We start from the raw sequence: 18426 nt of genomic DNA on the forward strand, positions 1-18426 counted from the left end.
TTAAAAACAACAGTTGAGTTCCAGTTTTCTTAATTTCATTTTTATCTTAACTTTACCGACTTCTCAAATAACCGATCAAAGATGAATAATTTAAATGAGAAAGAGAGAAGTATCTTTGCGATCTAGAAGCAACGGGGCATGAGGTACGCACTGCACTATTCATCACGCGCACAATGATCAGACTATTCACAGGTGGAAGGATGCCTGGAACACGAGCGCAAGCGCAGGTTCTGCGACCTTGCAATCAATGCCGCGCGTCCACCTCGTGCAGTCTTCAGTGGAACCTGTCATTGCGAACATGGAAAACTCACAGAACGAGCGTGTGGTGTCATCGAACGCGAGTTACCAGCAAAATATACGATACATCTTCAAGCCCGGTAACTGGATCCTCGGCTCAATCGGCATCTGGCCTATCTATGGAATCGGACGACATGCGTCAAAAATCGCGATCGTGCTGTGTAATTTTGCGTTAGCCTTTGCAATAATACCTTGCGTTCTGCATATGATCTACGACCAGAAGGACCTCAATATAAAACTGAAGCTCTTCGGATTGCTGGGCTTTTGTACCACTGCAATGATGAAGTATTGCGTTCTCGTGATACGTCGACCCAAGATAATGCGTTGCATCGAGCACGTGAAGAATGACTGGTGGCAGGTTGGTGTTGTCGATGTACAGTGTGTTACGGAATTGATAGGCAAAATTTATCAGCGCAATAAATACGACTCGATTTTTCCTTTTACGAAAAAATCTGATGTGATTTTAACTTTAATCTAACATTTTTAAGCAGCTTCAAATTTTTCAACTCTTTATTTTTCAACTTCAAATAAATATTCAAAATTTCATATTCTTGAATATAATTTTTACTATGTTGTTTATTCAAATTGAACATTTAAACCTAGTGAACATCTAGCGTTACAATAAAAAAATATCAGTGTTATAATATTACACTAAAAAAAAAAAAAATTTGTTGAAAAGTTAAAATGTTTAGTGCAATGCACGCGACTCAATATTGAGTTGCTTTAATTAATTAAAAAATTTGAATAGTTGGCATAAATAAACTATACTTATTTTTATGCTACTAAATAATTATTGAATCAATTTAATTGATCGTATCGGACTAAATATTTTAGTTTTTTTTCTCAGTATAGAAATCAAATTTTCTTCGCGAATAATTTCTTTAATTAAAGCTTTTATTGAACCGGAATTTTAAATTACATTTTATGCATCGACAAAGTTACATTATCTAATTTCAATATCTGCGAGTGTACATTTTTCGTGTTCGTAAAAATAAATTAAGACAAATCTCGTTTTCAAATGATTTTATAGCTTTTGTGATAAATAATGATTATTCTGTCACTCATCTTTCCTCAGTAACCGTATTTATCCAAAAAGACATAAGTGACAAAATAATTATTATTAACTCTTATAACAGGCGAAATTCAGCTCCGATCGCGAATTGATGCTGAAATACGCCACTACCGGCCGTAGACTATCTATGATCAGCGCGACTTCCATGTATTTCGCCGGCTTCATTTTTCATCTGGTTCTACCATTTTGCATTGAGCACAAGGTTGACAATCAAACCATTCGACCACTCGTGTATCCAACTTACAGTAAGTTTTTCAAGGCGCAGGCAAGCCCGATATACGAAATAGTATATCTAGCCCATTGCGTGTGCGGATACACTATGTATTCTGTTACGACTGGATCGTGCGGATTGGCAGCGATATTCGCCACTCATGTATGTGGCCAGATCGAGGTGATCATATCTCGACTCGAAGATCTTTCGCATGGCAAAAACTTTGAACAACTGCCGAATGTCAATCAACGAATCGCTCTCATCGTGAAAAGTCACGTTCGAATATTGAGGTAATCTAGTTATTACATACATCTCTGAGATTAATACTGTATTTTCAGAATCTCAATAGAGCTTCGATTCTTAAAAGTTTTTTGAAATTTTTATATTTTAAAAAATATCCTAGTAAAAGTAAATGTAAAAAAATAAAAGCGTGACGATCAGGATGACTCAATTTTATATTTTTCTTATAAACTGTTAAATATTATTCTATTTTAATTAGAATCAATTTAAATTATAATAGTTTTCGGTTTTCGAGATTCTGTAAATTCTAAGTTCTAAAAAATACTAAATTCGCGAAAAAAAATCATGAAATATTGGAAAATTCTAATTTTTTTCTACCTTTGCATTCATAGCTATATCACATGCATTTTCACGTTCTTTCCATTCCTATTTAGATATGATTGATAGAATTTTTTTTTATTGACAAAACTCTTCTAAAAAAAATCCAAAATTTTTTTCTACAGCAAAAATACATTTCAAGAAAAAATTCTGATTATTAGTGTTCAAAATAATTCTTTCGGATAAAAATTTTCCATTTTTATAATATATTTTGTGTCATGACTTGCGCAACATATGAAAGGCGGGTGAATGCAACAGGTACGTTTAACGGATCTCCAATGAATACCCCAGTGGGCGGTGCATAGTTGCATTCCTGCACACAATACGCAGACTATGAGCATGCGCTGCTATATCCTCAGAGAGTGCCTACATATACTTTACGCTGTATAAAGTCAAGTCCGAACTACGCAAGTAAGCACGAACAAACACGAACTTCTTGCTTCAAGACAAACTGGCACAATGCATATCATTCACATTTGTTAAAGTTGTTCATTCGTGTTTATTCGCGTTTATTGATCTTGATCTAAATTCAATACATCTTTGTATAAATAAAAAATAAATTTTCTTGTCTAGTATTGTTATGCAGATATTCTTAGTATAAATACTATTATGAAATATTCCTTCATCCCAATTGTTGCAAAATAATAAACTTCTTTTTTTAAAAATCGTGCACTTATATACAATCGTTTGACAATATTGAGAATGAAAAAATCATAAAAATCGAAAACTTCTCACGTACAAAGGACATAACATTAGTCGGTCTATTTCAGATTTTCTGCTGCTGTTGAAGAAATTCTACAAGAAGTGTGTTTATTGGAATTCGCCAGTTCTATATTCACAATGTGTTTGCCCGAATATTACTGCATAGTGGTACGCTCTAATATAATAAAAAAAAAAAGAAAGTCGATTTCTCTTCTAAATCTTAAATCGAATTGCTACTTATAATTCTCAATGTAGGACTGGCAAGAAAGCGACACAGTAGGATTAACGACTTATTTTCTGCTCTTTGTTTCATTCTGCTTCAATATGTATATATTATGTTACATTGGAGAACAACTCGTAGCAAAGGTGCATTTAGATTTAATATAATTAATACATTTAATTATTTGATTTTTGTGTGAGCATAAAGCTGTAATAAAAAATAAAAAGTCAAGATATTGAGCATTTTTCGTTATATTGAGTTACATTGAAGTCTGTGATTTCAGAGCAGTCAGATCGGTACGAGATGTTTCATGATTCGTTGGTACCAGCTGCCGGCAAAGTCAATGCGTAGTCTAATTTTAGTGATCGCAATGTCCAGTCATCCTATAAAGATCAGCGCCGGCAGAATGATAGATTTATCACTGGCGACATTCGGAAATGTAAGAAATTGCACGGAAAATATACGCAAAATTAATCTGACAAAAGTTTAAAAAAAAAAAACAAATAATCAATGTATCCCAAAATTATTTGTTTGGAAGCGCTTTTACTTTTTTTTTGTTTTTGTATTATTTTAATATAATTTTTTTATTTAGGTACTCAAAACAAGTTTGGCATACCTGAGTCTTCTTCGAACGTTAGTAGTGTGAATGTAACAAGAATATTACGGTAAATGCATAAAGGGATAATATAAAAAATGTGACGTCTCCTTCATCATAGAATTCTCATAAATCAAACGTGAGCATTTTTTATTAAAATAATCAATTTGTGAAAAAATTAATTCTTTCATAAATTTGCTCTTTCCGAAAAAGGAATAAATTTAATCGCGCCACACAAAATTACTTTAATTCATTGATTAAACAATGTTCAATATATGATGTCGCGTATTGATTTTATATACAACTGATTTTATATACAATTGATTTTATATACCAATATATTTAATTATATTTAAAAAATTTGAATAGAATATTAAATTTCTTAGAAAACACAAGATTATTTATAACGATTATCGCAATAAATTAACAATATCCTACTGTTGCTAATACTGTTATGTTCTCTACATATGTTCAATAGGAATCATGTATAGCGATGGGACACAGATGTCAGCTGATTGCCGATGATTTTTACCGATTGCTGGTGATCTTTAAATTGCTGCTCAGAAAGACACAGGTTGACAGTGCTTTCCACAAACAAGAAAATGTGACCAAAACGTGATTAATGTCTCAAATAAAAATATAATTCGTGTAAATAAATAGTATTATTGTGACAATTTGTATGGAAGTGTGTATGCAATGTATCGGTGATTACATTCCAATTTTCGCAGCTACTTTTATTTTACCTAACCTCTCTATCTCTACTCAAGATTTATTTCGTTTAATAAAGATATACATAATTTTATAATATTCGAGCTTATAAAAAATCTGCGTGCCTAAAGCAAAACAAATTTGCACGTGTATACTGATAATATAATGAAAATTAATCAGATGTGATTTACATAATACACATTCTAAGAACAAAGTGTTTTTCAATAGAAATTGCGTATATTGTAGAAAAATAAAAAATACTCTAACTTCCACTACCAGTATGATATTCATCGTGCAAGATTCCTAATTGCATTAAAATATTAGTGCGTCGTTGAATTAATGTGAAAATTACACTGTTCACTACTGCAAAATGTCTGAGAAAAAGGCGGTTGGTGGTATTCCCGTGGAATGTCTAACTGGAGAATCAGCTGCAATATGGTCTGGTTGGCGTATACTGGGAGACAGAGAGCTTGTAAGAGAGGCTTCTGCCAAGGGGACTCATGTAAAGTTAGCTTACAAATGCCTCGCGTGCAGAAGAAATTGTTCTGTAGAGCAGGCATGTATATATTTTAATAAAGAAGTAGATACTTGGGTCAATGAGTTGTTAAACAAGAAGCAGGTTTACAGAGCCTCACACATTTTAAAAAATATGGTACGTTACATTATATTAAATTATATTATATTATATTAAAATATTTTTTCCAGGATAGATTGATGCAATTTCTAAGTGATGATTATAAAAATAATATATTTATACAGATGAGATAACTATTGTTTCTAGGGAAAGGATCCCAATGAATATATTTTTGCTGCCTCCATAAAAAGCAAAGATCCGCTCTTAAGGAACTATTTGTGTGAATATATGATAAATGCCACTGGATTCAAGACTGAACATATTGCAGCATGGAACATTATTAAGTCTATCGAACAGTATGAAGAAAAATGCAAGTAAGTTTATGAAAATAAAAAGTATATATTAAATAGTAAGAAACAAATATGTTAATAAATGAATATCTTCCTATTTTTTAGTATTCCAAATGGATTAAGTTCTTGCATATGTATAGATGATGTAACAAAATTACCACAGAATATTGAACAAGCTTTACGCACTGAATTGTATTTTTTTCTGAATGACCCAGAGATTTTGGGAAACGTGTCAAATAATATTTTATGGGATTACCTATTATCTAATAATAAAATTAATGCGCTAAAGATGTGGATTGAAGAAAAATATAATCCAGACGTTCTACAAACCTCAGATAAAATCGATCCTCATTTGAAATTATTATTTACGAATTTAAATATTACACCCGACATGGTTGACTGTATAGATTCGTCAAGTGCTAGTGACCTTGTAAAGAATTTAACTAAAAACTATTTATGTAGGTATGTATAACAGCTATCTGACGTGTACCTATATTTTCTTTTCTGGTGATAAATCGTAGAGAGAAAATGTACAAATTTCGTTTCAGATACGGTATTTATACCAAAGAAGAAAAAAGCGATTTAAAATCGATATTAAATCGTTCCTTTGGCTGCGGTATCACGCTGGAAGAACTCAGTACAATATTATCCTTACCTTCCTGCAATATTGATAAAACGGAGTTTTTCCAAAACATCGATCAACAACTGTGCCTTACACATTGCTCGCAAAGCTCTCATACTCAGGAAGATGATTTAAAACTTAAGAAATTATTTTACGTTTTAACCGATATGTGTAACGCTCGAAATAATTACGAAGATGCGTTGTTACACGGAATTGTAGAATCAATTGATTATATCTCCGATGATTTTAATGACTATCTGAAAACGAATTACTTAGTAACCTTGGCATTAATATTTTTACAATTGTGGCAGACGCAAAGCGCGTTGTGCAATGAAGCAAACTCTTCAGAGAAGAATACACTGATGAGAGATATATTTACGAACAAGACTGTGTTAAAAATCGGCACGCGTGTCATCTCCCAAGAAGTTCTTCAGGCTGCGCTTACGCACATACCGAGGCTACAATGTATCATCGAGAATCGAAATGAAACAGATGATATTACAGTATACGACTTGTTGGACGGCTATAGAAATTTGAATTCTAAGCTCTTATTTAAATGGCGCTTCAAGAATGAACCTATGCCTACTTTCTCGAGTGAAAATCTCATTAAGAAATACGGGTATCAAGAAACGCTAACATACGGTTATTATCTGAAAGAGGGAAGGCCGAATTTGGCTGTGCATAGTTTGACACGCACGACGAAGTTACTTGGAAATGTATCCTCCCATAGGTTCGTATGCTCACGACATTAATATTCACATTTTATTTTAACAACTGAAATAATTTTTAGGAAATTCAAAGCGGCTTTATACGCGCATGTTCTCGCTTTGAGAAATCTAGACAAGTCTGATATTGTATGCAGCTGCATTGCGTTCATCGAGATGCTGAGAATTGACTCGAGCAATTTACGATTACACGTTACTGTGGCAAAATATGTGCAAGAGCAACTAAACATATCCATAGGTAATTGAGTTTAAATTAACGTAATGTAATTGACGTGGGGGCACATTTTAAACGATGTTTTTTTATTACACAGGAAACTTATTGGAGAATGTAGTGTATAAAAACCAAACTGATTTGAAATCTGTGATATTGTATTTAGAACAGAGCTTCCAAAAATATTTAGCAGATGAAGCTTTTACGTGCGATAGTGCACAATTCGTCGAAGCGTTGAAAATGTGGGACATCATCATACGCTTTGCACGAGTTCACAATTGTGGGTTGCCCGACACGTTGCCGAAATATTTAGCAGATCGTGACTTGTGGTTCGAATTCATTGTAGTCTGTCATATATTCGCCTATCCCGTAATCCAGGTATGTTCCGAAACAATAGCGATGAAAAAATGAAACTTACTTTTGCATTTTTTATGCAACTCGGTTCAATCGTTTTAGGTCCTGGAAAACGCTAAATTGTTCAATAACGCGAACGTACGGGAACATCTGTTAACGTGTTTAAGTAACGATAAGCTAGGCAAATTTCTACCATATGACGAGCAAAAGACAGAATCTCATAATACAAAGCAATCGTCGTCAAAGCAACGTAAAATTGGAGCGAAAGGAAATGTAAGATTGTTACTATTTGTTAATAATTTTAGTTCCCATACATAAATAATATCAATCTCTAGGAATCTTCAGAGTCTACTTCAACCATATCGGGAATTGAAATAGATACAACTGATGTAGCTGATGCCAAAGATATCTCTAACAGTTCTATCTCGACTTCTTCAAATGATAACTTATGGTTAACTATACTAAACTGTCATCAAAGTCAAGACCCACCCAAAGCATTAATTAATGCATCTCGCTCAAATTTGAGGCCTATATTAACTGTCTTAGCTACGTGTTACGAGGTAATATTTTATTTCGATTGATTATTTATCTCAGATTTTATCGATCTTTCATTATGCGACTTATAAAAATCTCATGTTTATAGCCGTCCTCTGTAGCAGCATATTGCTACTGTTGGATGGTAATATCAACAGGAAGAGAGGACATACTTCTTGATTACGCGGAATGTCTAGAGCAACAAATATGGCCTTCCGATAAAGTATCGAAATTACTAAACAAAATGATCCAGTGTGGCTACATTAATACAATTAATCGAGCTTACAAAATTTTCATGCCTGTAAGTTCAATTAACGCAACGGCGATTAAAGATTCTTCATTGTAATTGACATTAATCAATCTTGCAGGATAGTATTATGAATCCGTTCTTTGAATTTCTGACGCAAGCAATTAGTTACGGCGAATTTAAGGAGAATCAAAGGCATTTAATAGAGTTTAAATCGCAATGTTCCTCGCTTAAATGCAATGTACGTATAAAATAACAATAAAATAATCTCAATGTATTGTAGCTAACTCGTATAGCTTCAATAATTTTGTCATTTTAGAAAATTATGGATTGGGACAGCGTTCATTTTACATATTTGAAAAACTTGTATTGGGTTGCGGTGGTTGCAATTCAATGCATTGTTACGACACTGGCCTACGGCTTTCGAAGTACGCCATTACGAATAAAGTTTCTCGAAGTGCTAATAAAGTGTAATTTTTCTGCAGATTTACCAGGTAAAATGTATGCACGAGTATACATGATGCGTCCGGGAAGTAATGTCAGTGATCTTTTTTTACGCGACTGTACGTCGAAGCGCGCTCGTTTTAATCCGTCTTACAGTTGCCGTAGCTTATAAAAATTGTTATTGTACATTGCAGCTGCAATACCGGATTTTCAGCGTCTGTTAGATGTAACGAGAATTCTGCAGAAAACCGATGTGACATTAAATTTCAAGGCCATTACTTTAAATGACAATGCATATAATTTTGATGTGGAGATTCAAAGATGCATTAACGATTTAACAGCAACCGAGAATTACAGTGCTGCATTGGAGTTAGCATGCTGCGCAAAATTAAATTCATCCGAGATCATATTAGCACAAGTATCTTAATTGAGAAATTAAATATCCTCTCTTTATATTATTACACTTTTTCTATGAATATGCTGTTTTTAGTTTCGAAGTACTTTCAAACAATCTATGAACAAAGATGGTCAAGTAAATTCTGCCTTTTGGATGCAATGCGCTCAGGATTTTAACAAGTTCCATGTTTCACCTCAAGTAGCAGTTGAATTTTTTGTCGAACATGCGGAAAAAGTTGAATCGCACAAAGAAAGGTAAATATAACGTAATACTAATTCTTCACAAATAATCACAAATACTTTTGTCTAGATACGAAGTTTTAAAATTGGCCTATGAGACTTTGAAAAATACCGAAATCGAGCAACAAACCATCGATACTCTAGAGATGGCGATGTGGAAATCGTGCATTTTGGCTGGACCCGATAATATAGAGTTTGAAAAAAATGATCACATTTTTAATAAATTAAAAACGGAGTTACTATCTGGTTTAGATAAACTGCAAGTTACTTGCTCCTTGATAGACGAAAGTGAAAAAGATGCTGCGGAAATTTTAATAAATAAATTAATTGATCTGGGCAAATTGGATATTGCGTTACGAATAAGCGTAATTTTTAATTATAATCATAAAGTAAATAGTATTTTCTTATTTTGAAATTTGGAAGTAAACTACTAAATCTAAAAGTATTATTTTTTTTTATAGGATCTGCAAATATTGATGCTATGTTTAAGTTTAGCAGAAGGTGAAATTTCACCAGCGGATTTAACTTCGCAGCAAAAAAGTCTTTTGGAAGAAGGGAATCAGAGCAGGCAACAAAAATATAGTACTCTGCGTAATCGCGGTCTGCAAAGATTTTCGTCGTCGTCGTCCTGTATGCTTCACTATCTTTTTAATATTGATAATATTTCTACACTTTATCTATTTAAAAATATTTTTTCATCTTTTTATAATTTCAATATGTTTTATTTTTACAGTGAGCACAATTTCGTCGATCGTAGAACCTAGCAAAACAAATGTTACTACGAACAATCGTCACCTCCAGATCGAGTGTACTTCAATCTTAGAAAAATCATCGAAAATTCTCGTACACGGAAATGAGATATGTTTTCGAATTATTTCGTGTTACAAACTCGCCATGCGTCTAGGAAAAACATATCAATCACTATTAATACTGAAAGATCCGATAAAGTTCTTACAGGAGATTACAGAAAGCAATATTGAAAACAAATTGGAGACTGCTAGCGATATAATAACATCCTACAAGATTAAGACAGAAAACGTGGCAACATTCCTAACTGAAAATATTACAACGCACATAAATTGTGCCATAGAAGGTAAATTATGAAAAAAAATTTTTTGCTTCAAATAATAATAATAATAATATCCCAACAGAGGGCCAGGAAGATTTGATTTTTATGTGGGGCTATTCCTTGAATTCGCACTTTCATTTAATAATGGAGCTTTGCAGTGACATTTCGTTATTAGGCTTAAAATTGTTGAAGACAGCACAATCGTTGTTGGGAAGATACATTAGTACTCACGATGAAAAAAGAAATGGTAATTCATTTTCTTCATTATATTATTTTTCAAATGCAAAAATATAGTTTATTTCATCATAGTTTCAGGACTAAAAACAATAGTGGAATTGTTAATAAGATCTCATGATTGTTTCACGGCTTCTTGTAACATGGAAGGAATAGCTTCAGTATTACGTAAATGTCAGAACCTCGCGAATACGTTACAAATCTTAAAACACTGGACACTATTGGTATATTAACTGATTTAATTAATTACTGTTACTTTTAAAATTGCATAGTTTATTCAAATTTTCTTTTATACTGTTAGGTACGCCTTGTAACTGGTGTTGGTCGATTTACCGAAATGAATTACATATTTCAAATCTTGAAAGAAAACGATCAATTCGAGTCTTTATTAGGACAAGGTTTGGATAAGGTACTTTTACTTATACAATATTAAATAGACGTATTTTTTTAATCAAAAAATACCCACGTTTCAATAATAATAAGAGAATAATATCCGTTTGTTTCAAACGAGCAGGTTCCAGGTCTAAAAATGGCATTGCTGGAATTCTTGAAGCGCCAATGTCCAGAAGATAAGGAACTGTTTACTTTAGTGGCACTTCATTTCCGCTTATATTATGAAATCGCACTTATGTGGGAAAATGAGGCAAAGGAAATAATCACGAAATTAATATCTGACATATTAAAAGAGTGTGGGAGAGGCGTAACCGGTATTCCGGTAGAAATAAAGTTTACTAAAGACGATTATGTTCAAAAACAATTGCAACTGGCTGTAACTAACTTTACTCATGCTACTCAATATTATTTACAGGTAAAAAGTATTGAGATTCGAGCATGTGCATTTCACGCATATAGTCATAAAAAAACAATCTATTTTACTTTCAGGATAAGAAACTAAATTTCGCCAGCCGGTGCTCGCATCAAGCCCAACTCGTCGCGCTTCAAATTTCATTACTGAATGCAGTATCGCAAAATCAGCAAGCGGTATGTCTGCTGAATTTGAAAAGAGACGAGTTAGAAAGAATATTGTGTCACATCTTAAATTTTCCTCAAGCTCTTATTGTTATCCGCGCTTATAATTATCACGCGGATTGGGTTAATCTCATTTATCATCACTGCATTCTCAAGGGGGAGACAAAATATCTCAAAGAATACATGACAGTTAACAATCTTACATCTACGATTGTACAAGATTGCGCGCGTAGGTGAGTTTAATGTACGATTTATATGTGCATATATCTTATTTAAAATTTATATTTAACTGCTTGTTTTAACGTTATGATTGTACATATTTAGGTACAGATTGGAAAAAAGCATCAATCATTCCATGACAGACAACATGAAGACTCTAGTATCCGAACTATCAGATGTCGAATGTAAATACATGCTAGCTAGTCAGCTTGGCTTTAAGGACATTGTAGAGGAAATGCTCAATAATTCTTTAGTAGGTTCCTACTTAAAGGACACGATTTGGAAAAAAGGATATACTGCACTGTGATACAATTCGTCGTTTGGAAAAATTCGATATTATCGTCCGATAAAGAATGAACAAATTTAAATGTAGCAATAAATTGTCGTAAACTCATTTCATAAGTCATGTCATAAACAATAAATTTATACTTCGTCATACTTTGTCATTTTATTATTTATATCGCAATAACTTTCAATAAACAGTATTTTATATATATCATATCGTGAAGTTATTTATATAATGAAACCTTCAACTTCGTTATCGTTAGATTAATAGAAAGTAACTTAATGAAAAAAAATCGATATCATTTTATTTGTTTAAATCAAGGTATACGTTGTGCAAGATTACGTCTACATTATTTTACATATTGTTGAATTATTCACGTATTGTTTACATTATGTTTACTAGAATCTTTTGCATTAACGACACAAGCAATGTAAATTATAATAAATTGGCTAATACAATACAGAAAAAAGTAATTGTAAGATTGTTAATATATATAAAATTTTAGTATTGATAAAATAAAAATCTATTATATTATAAATTAAAAAACAATTGTAATTTTTACTATTTATGAATTTTCGATAATCAATAGAATATTATTTACACAAATAACAAGTAAAACATAGCTTATATAGTTAACACGTAAGATGAATTATTTATATTTTACACATAAAGGTCCAACTCTGGCTTAAAATTGTATATTGCATATACGAAGTCGTACCATACGTTGATATCATACCTTTACTACTGCATATACCCCGGACAGATAAATAGTCATTTTATCGATGTAGGGGTTGCTCAAACCAGGGGTAGGTATAAGACTCGAAAAAGGTATGCGTCGGTAACACGATTCTATTCCTATCTTTTAACAGTAAAAGGTATAATAACGATGAGTTTCATCCATCATCTATATCTTTTAAAGGTAATTTATCTGTAATCGCTATTATATTTCTGATTATGGTTAGTGCCAAACGTAGTAATTGCATGTTCAGCAAAAGATGCGAAAGAAAGATAACTTATTATCTGCCCATATTCTATCTAAATATGATACTAATCGCTCGTAGCTAGATATAATACACGATACACATAATCATATCTTAAATTGATAATGTATTGTTGCAAGTATTGATATTTGATGATAGACTGAATATTTTTCTATAAGATATCGGTTATTACGTTAACAGTTGTTGAAAAATATTATTCTAATTCAATTATTAAACTAATTTAGAAACATGAAATATAAGCACTTTTTAAAAGTTTAAATATAATTGAGAAAAATAAAAGTTAATTGACTGATCTTTTTTTTTGATAAAAAAGAGGTTGTCATATTAAATAAATATTTATCGTTATATTAAATAAATATTTATCATTTCGGATAACAAAATAAAGCGTGGAAAAGGTCGTGAAAAAATAATTTTGCACAATTATTTTAATCAACGTGGGAAACGATTCAATTTATCATTTTAAGATCTGCAATATTTTGCGTTGGTGACTCTAAATGCTAGCATATTTTAAACATGGTTACAAGGTTTATTACTGACATTTAGCATTTTAATGAGTCGGCTGTTTTACAAGCAAAAACCACACGTTTATAAACAGAAAGAATAGAGAACGTATAAAATAGAAATGCAAAGAATCCTTTGCACTTTTATAGAGCGTGCGTGTAAAATTTTTTACATTCCTTTCCTATTTAACATACATGCGCATTTTTCCGTCATACTCTTTTATTTTGTTGCACACTGTATTTTCAGGAATCAAACAGAAAGTACGGTGGCTGAAGAATTCTCGATTCCTTTTTGAAAATAGAAGACACGTATTCAAAGAAATTTCTCTTCCTACGCAACTCTCTGCAATTGCTGCCGTGCTGTTTGCGCACGAGGAAGCCTCATAAGCAAACAAAGGCAGGAAAATACCTCTGTCTGACGATTTTGCATACTTAATACGTTTATCAAAGTAACGAGGTTTTCTCAATATCGCGCAAGCATTTTAATTAACATATAATTTAATAAAAAAACCATATCTGTGTACATAATATTAAACACGGCTCGCATGTATGTCACACAAAGTGGAATAAATGTAACGAGCGTCATCTTAGGATCTTTCTCACCTCCCCTCCAAAAAAAAAAAAAAAGGAACAGAGTCTGTAATCTTGTTAAAGCAGAACTTCATTCTCATATCAAGGCTAAATCCTCCGTAAATATTGCGCTTGTATCTTATTAGAGATTCAACGCACGAACGCGATCTATGACGCGCATAAAAGGGGCGTGGATATTCTACGCAGGAAAATTTACGTGTAACATCGGCATTTTGCTTTGTACACCTCTTCGCTCTCCCGCAGTAAAAGCCGCTCATCGCGCGTATAATTTCGGTATATTTATGGGATTAATGCTTCCTGCGCGCGCTTCTCCGTGTGCGCGATACCCGTGGAGATGGGTTTTCGATAGATCGATTAGACCAGCTGGCGTAGGCACGCGTTGCTAAGCCGCTTACGTCGGCCCCAAAAACTTTTGCGCTTTTTTGGAAATTCGCGCGCGTCCTATAATCCGACAGGCGCTGGCATTAACGGTAATTTCGAGGGAATGGACTGATAATTGATTTCGAAGGGGACCGACTAGAAAACGTACGCCTGCAAAATGCACGCAACTATGCCGCGTGTTATACGAAATTTCTGATGCGAGATTACGCCTCTCATGAATCCTTTTGTATTGTTCTTGATGCTGTAATACCGAAAAGTAGGATAATATCGGATCCAATATAATACCGAATCAAACCAGAGCTATCCTTATTTTCGTATTGATTTTTAACGCATTATGATAAATTATTACATTAGAAGAGGCACGCATAGTAACTTGTTTTTGAGCGTAATCAAGTATTAGCTATCGGATTTTACTCTCGCTTTGTTTCTTCTCTCATAAAAATAGATTTAATCTGTGTACACATCGGCTTTTCCTCTATACGTCGTAAAAAAATATTAAAAAAATTCTATTAAAGTACGTAATCCAAAAATAAATGCTAATCACTTAAGACTACTATGATTAGAGAATAAGATAGAAAATAGAACTTACACATAAAATTTTATTTTGCGCTAGATACGATGCGAGTGTGAAATACTTGTGCTTTAATATGACACAAGATCCATCCATTTACGACGCGTTAATTGAATAATAAAACCTAATATAAAGTTAATAGCATGCAATTACGACAGTACCTCCAGTTACGGTATAATTAACGAAGTTCTTTTGTAATAACAATTACACCGGCGCCCGCTTTGTTCCGACGAAACAGTCTGGATAGCTTCAGCAACAGGCTATTCTTCCGTAGCTGCTATTGAACGCGAAGAAAAAGCAGACGCCGCATCTTAGATACCGAGGTTTAATTTAGCGTACTACGAACGCGAGAGTAACCGATATATCGATCTCACGATGCAACCATTGAATACCGACGTCCAGGCTTGCGATATAAAGTGCGATAGGCGCGCACGAGTTTGCAAAGGACGGGCTTGATAATGTGCTTCGCTATAATTAATTCGTGCGTTCCCGCATTAAAAGTAGTAATGGTATTATACCCGTTCGAAATGAGCAAACTCATTACGAGTATCGATGATGTACATATCATCTCGCATAATTGTCAGGCTAGGTAATTACGAGATACAATCGAAAGCGCGGCGAGCTACGTCGATCAGAATGTCGCGCATTATTCACGGCAGTAATTTTTTATATCCGTTCCGATTATTGCACCGTCAAGCCCGCGCCGTCCTCCTCACTGCGCGGAAAAGATATCAAACGTTAAAACGACCCAATTCTCGACGTTTACGGACGGACGTTCGGACGGAAGGGGCGTAATTCTGAGTTATGCCGAGCATTTTGCTGAAGATTACAAGTTATAAATGAGAGCCATATATCGAGGGATTACATCCCGCTTGATGCGGTATTGAAAGAAGACCGGGCTCGGCCTGAGCAAACAAGTTCTCGGCGATTCGTCGACCTTCAATTCGCAGTTTGGCAGAGAGATCCCTAATAAAAGAACGTCGATAATGCGCGAGCCCGCCGAGACGACATATGCTTATGGTAATAATCGCGTAATTCATTGATCTGCCGAAAATTACGCGCAACGACGCGCTTCGTAGCCTTCCCTTGCAACTCCCCTTGCTTCCTCAGACCCTTTCCGACTTCACTCGTGTGTCGAATGAGAGAAAAAAACGTCCTGTGAAAATACGTGCTCTATCTACGTCGCTGCTGCTACAAAAAAGAAAAAGAATAATAATAATACACAACGACATCGACATCTTTCTTTACTCTTTCATTTTCAGTAAGCGCAGCTTCGGTTCAGCAGTAATGGAAACGTGATCAATAAAATCTAATTATTGAGAAAACTGGGAAATCTGCTAAGCTTTCGAAGTTAATCCGATCAAAGGGACGGTTAATATAATATGATAAGTTGAATAAACTTGTCGCTCTTTCCCAAATCCATAATATTAATACGATTATACATATTCTGTAATGCAAAGATTAATAAATATCGATAAAAAAAAAGTTGATTCTCTGGATATTTAGCTTTTTATGATCGCGTGCGTATCGAGAAATCTATCAATTTATATTCACCGGCGTAAAAACTCGCAGCCTCGTGAACAGCGATGAATATTTTTCTCCCGAGTTTGCATCGCGAAATTATATACAGGATACACCAGGAACGCTCTTTCATCGTAACATAATTTATCGCGAAGTAAGCATTGCGTAACTAACGCGCCATAACTAAAGATGAGCCCCACTCGACACTCGTCTCCACTCGAGCACAATATCGAGACACCGCGTCCGGAATAGCGTCTCTCGGCCGTCCGAGGTTTACGTTGGTAAAAGGGGCTCGAATATTGTCAACGTTACGAGCGATTCGACATGCGTTAACGGCGTCACCAGGGGAACACGTTAAGTACTTTGTACGGATCTATTGCCCGCCCGTTGTACCATTCAAATCACGTAAATAAATGCCACTGTCGATGGATTCGCGCTCAAAATGTTTCGTTTCGATTTTATGCAATCTCACCCTCCAGTTCCTGTCACAGACTAAGCGGTAAGTGATACAGTAAAGCCACAGTGGATTTAAACTTTGAAAATTAGACACTTTATCACCCAATTTCTCAACAATTTGCATATTATGGTATATCTAGTTGTCTGAGTCTCGTATTTAAAATTTGAAAGTAATTAAAAATGACTGTCTATATTTACGCCACAAATAATCCAGTGCACAAGGCCCTATCCTGATGTTATATTATATTTCTTACATTGTCTTACATCGTTGAAGAAAATAAGCAAGTTGTCTGTATAGACACTATAATAGAACGTATTACGTGTCTGATTGCAATGACGACGACGCGCAGCGTCGTGTCCCCGATGTGCGATACAACGCGTCAGCAATGTCGCTTGCTGATAACATAACTCGTTGAGTCGACATATGCGACGGACAGTAGATTCCAGACGAGCTCGTTTACTGGCTGCAAGCAAGATACTTGTCTGTTCATATAATTGTATAAGATCGCGGATTTGAAAAATTGCGGATCTAATCACCACCAAGACACTCACTCTCACGTCTCATGCTAACTTTTGACGTGATTAATCTTGATAGCGAAAAGACCAATCTGAACCAAGTCGTAAATGGGAAAGCAATCACGTATATTGACTTGAATTTTTGCACTTCGATATCAGCACGCGCGGTCTATAATTCTTATAAGCTCTTATTACTTCAAAGTTCTTCATTTTTGCTCGAAGTCTTATCCTTAACCCATTTCTTCTTCATTTATGTCGTGTCGTTTTAAGGTAATTTCGAGAAAATTAAGATTTATGAATAATAAGTTGATGTAAAACGAGATGCAATAAAAAAACTAACGACTAAACTTGTCTGAAAGAAAGTAGAGACGTGTTGCTAATTACATAATTGACCAATGTCAGAAATGAAAAGTGAATACATTATCGTCGATCGTACGGTCTCTCGAAACTTTTAATTAACAGCTCGAAAGTTATACAAAAATTATAATATATTTTACACGGAGAAACTTGATAGCCGCAACCGTTAAATTAAATTGTTTATCAAATGTAAATTTTAATTTTAATAAAAAGTTAACACAAAATGTTTTGTATTCTCATTTCCTTATATTTATACGAATAGATAGAAATTAATAATTCTTGGCATAATTTCTCATTTAGGAAAACGTCAAAGAAATTAATATATATTTTTTTTTTAGTTAGCAATTTACTTTATTAATTCCTTCTCAATTTCCATATCTTTGATTAAGCGATCGTCAATTACATTAAAACTAAAAATTTCAAAACTGTTCCTTTCTCGTTGCACAGAAGATGTATCGCACGCGTGAAAAAATAATGCAGGTTACACGGCAAATCCCGCAAATCCGTTTTACACGAAAAAGAACTTTGAAGATAAAGCGCAAACAGAGACACGGTTATCTACTTTGCGAACCAAGAAAGAGGATTACATTGCGTGCCACAATTTCTTATGTATTTTTTAAACCAACTGCCACTAG

General features: G+C 33.9%; 2 protein-coding genes across 4 annotated transcripts; both read left to right on the top strand.

The window, feature by feature from the left end:
* The first annotated feature begins 13 nt into the window (after nucleotides 1–13).
* Nucleotides 14–4434, top strand: LOC105195352 (odorant receptor 13a). Of its 2 annotated transcripts, XM_039448931.1 has the most exons (7): nucleotides 14–655; nucleotides 1434–1870; nucleotides 2969–3068; nucleotides 3156–3266; nucleotides 3404–3559; nucleotides 3713–3854; nucleotides 4194–4434. In XM_039448931.1, the coding sequence occupies exons 1-6, from the start codon at nucleotides 248–250 to the stop codon at nucleotides 3764–3766; spliced, it is 1266 nt and encodes a 421-aa protein (XP_039304865.1). In that variant the 5' UTR covers nucleotides 14–247; the 3' UTR covers nucleotides 3767–3854; nucleotides 4194–4434. The 2 variants fall into 2 exon arrangements, with proteins under 2 accessions (XP_039304865.1, XP_039304866.1); XM_039448932.1 differs by lacking the exon at nucleotides 4194–4434 and having other exon boundaries at nucleotides 1629–1870.
* Nucleotides 4271–12110, top strand: LOC105195176 (spatacsin). 2 transcript variants are annotated; one of them, XM_039448925.1, is made up of 22 exons: nucleotides 4271–5075; nucleotides 5205–5371; nucleotides 5453–5809; nucleotides 5896–6699; nucleotides 6760–6932; nucleotides 7006–7283; nucleotides 7362–7532; nucleotides 7595–7819; nucleotides 7903–8094; nucleotides 8162–8281; nucleotides 8360–8534; nucleotides 8679–8902; nucleotides 8975–9135; nucleotides 9191–9509; nucleotides 9582–9750; nucleotides 9854–10213; nucleotides 10272–10436; nucleotides 10505–10647; nucleotides 10725–10832; nucleotides 10938–11231; nucleotides 11306–11625; nucleotides 11717–12110. In XM_039448925.1, the coding sequence occupies exons 1-22, from the start codon at nucleotides 4794–4796 to the stop codon at nucleotides 11916–11918; spliced, it is 5409 nt and encodes a 1802-aa protein (XP_039304859.1). In that variant the 5' UTR covers nucleotides 4271–4793; the 3' UTR covers nucleotides 11919–12110. The 2 variants fall into 2 exon arrangements, with proteins under 2 accessions (XP_039304859.1, XP_011158763.1); XM_011160461.3 differs by having other exon boundaries at nucleotides 4272–5075; nucleotides 10499–10647.
* The last annotated feature ends 6316 nt before the right edge of the window (nucleotides 12111–18426 follow it).

The sequence above is a fragment of the Solenopsis invicta genome, chromosome 5, assembly GCF_016802725.1.
Source record: "Solenopsis invicta isolate M01_SB chromosome 5, UNIL_Sinv_3.0, whole genome shotgun sequence".
In the NCBI taxonomy this organism is placed as follows: Eukaryota; Metazoa; Arthropoda; class Insecta; order Hymenoptera; family Formicidae; genus Solenopsis; species Solenopsis invicta.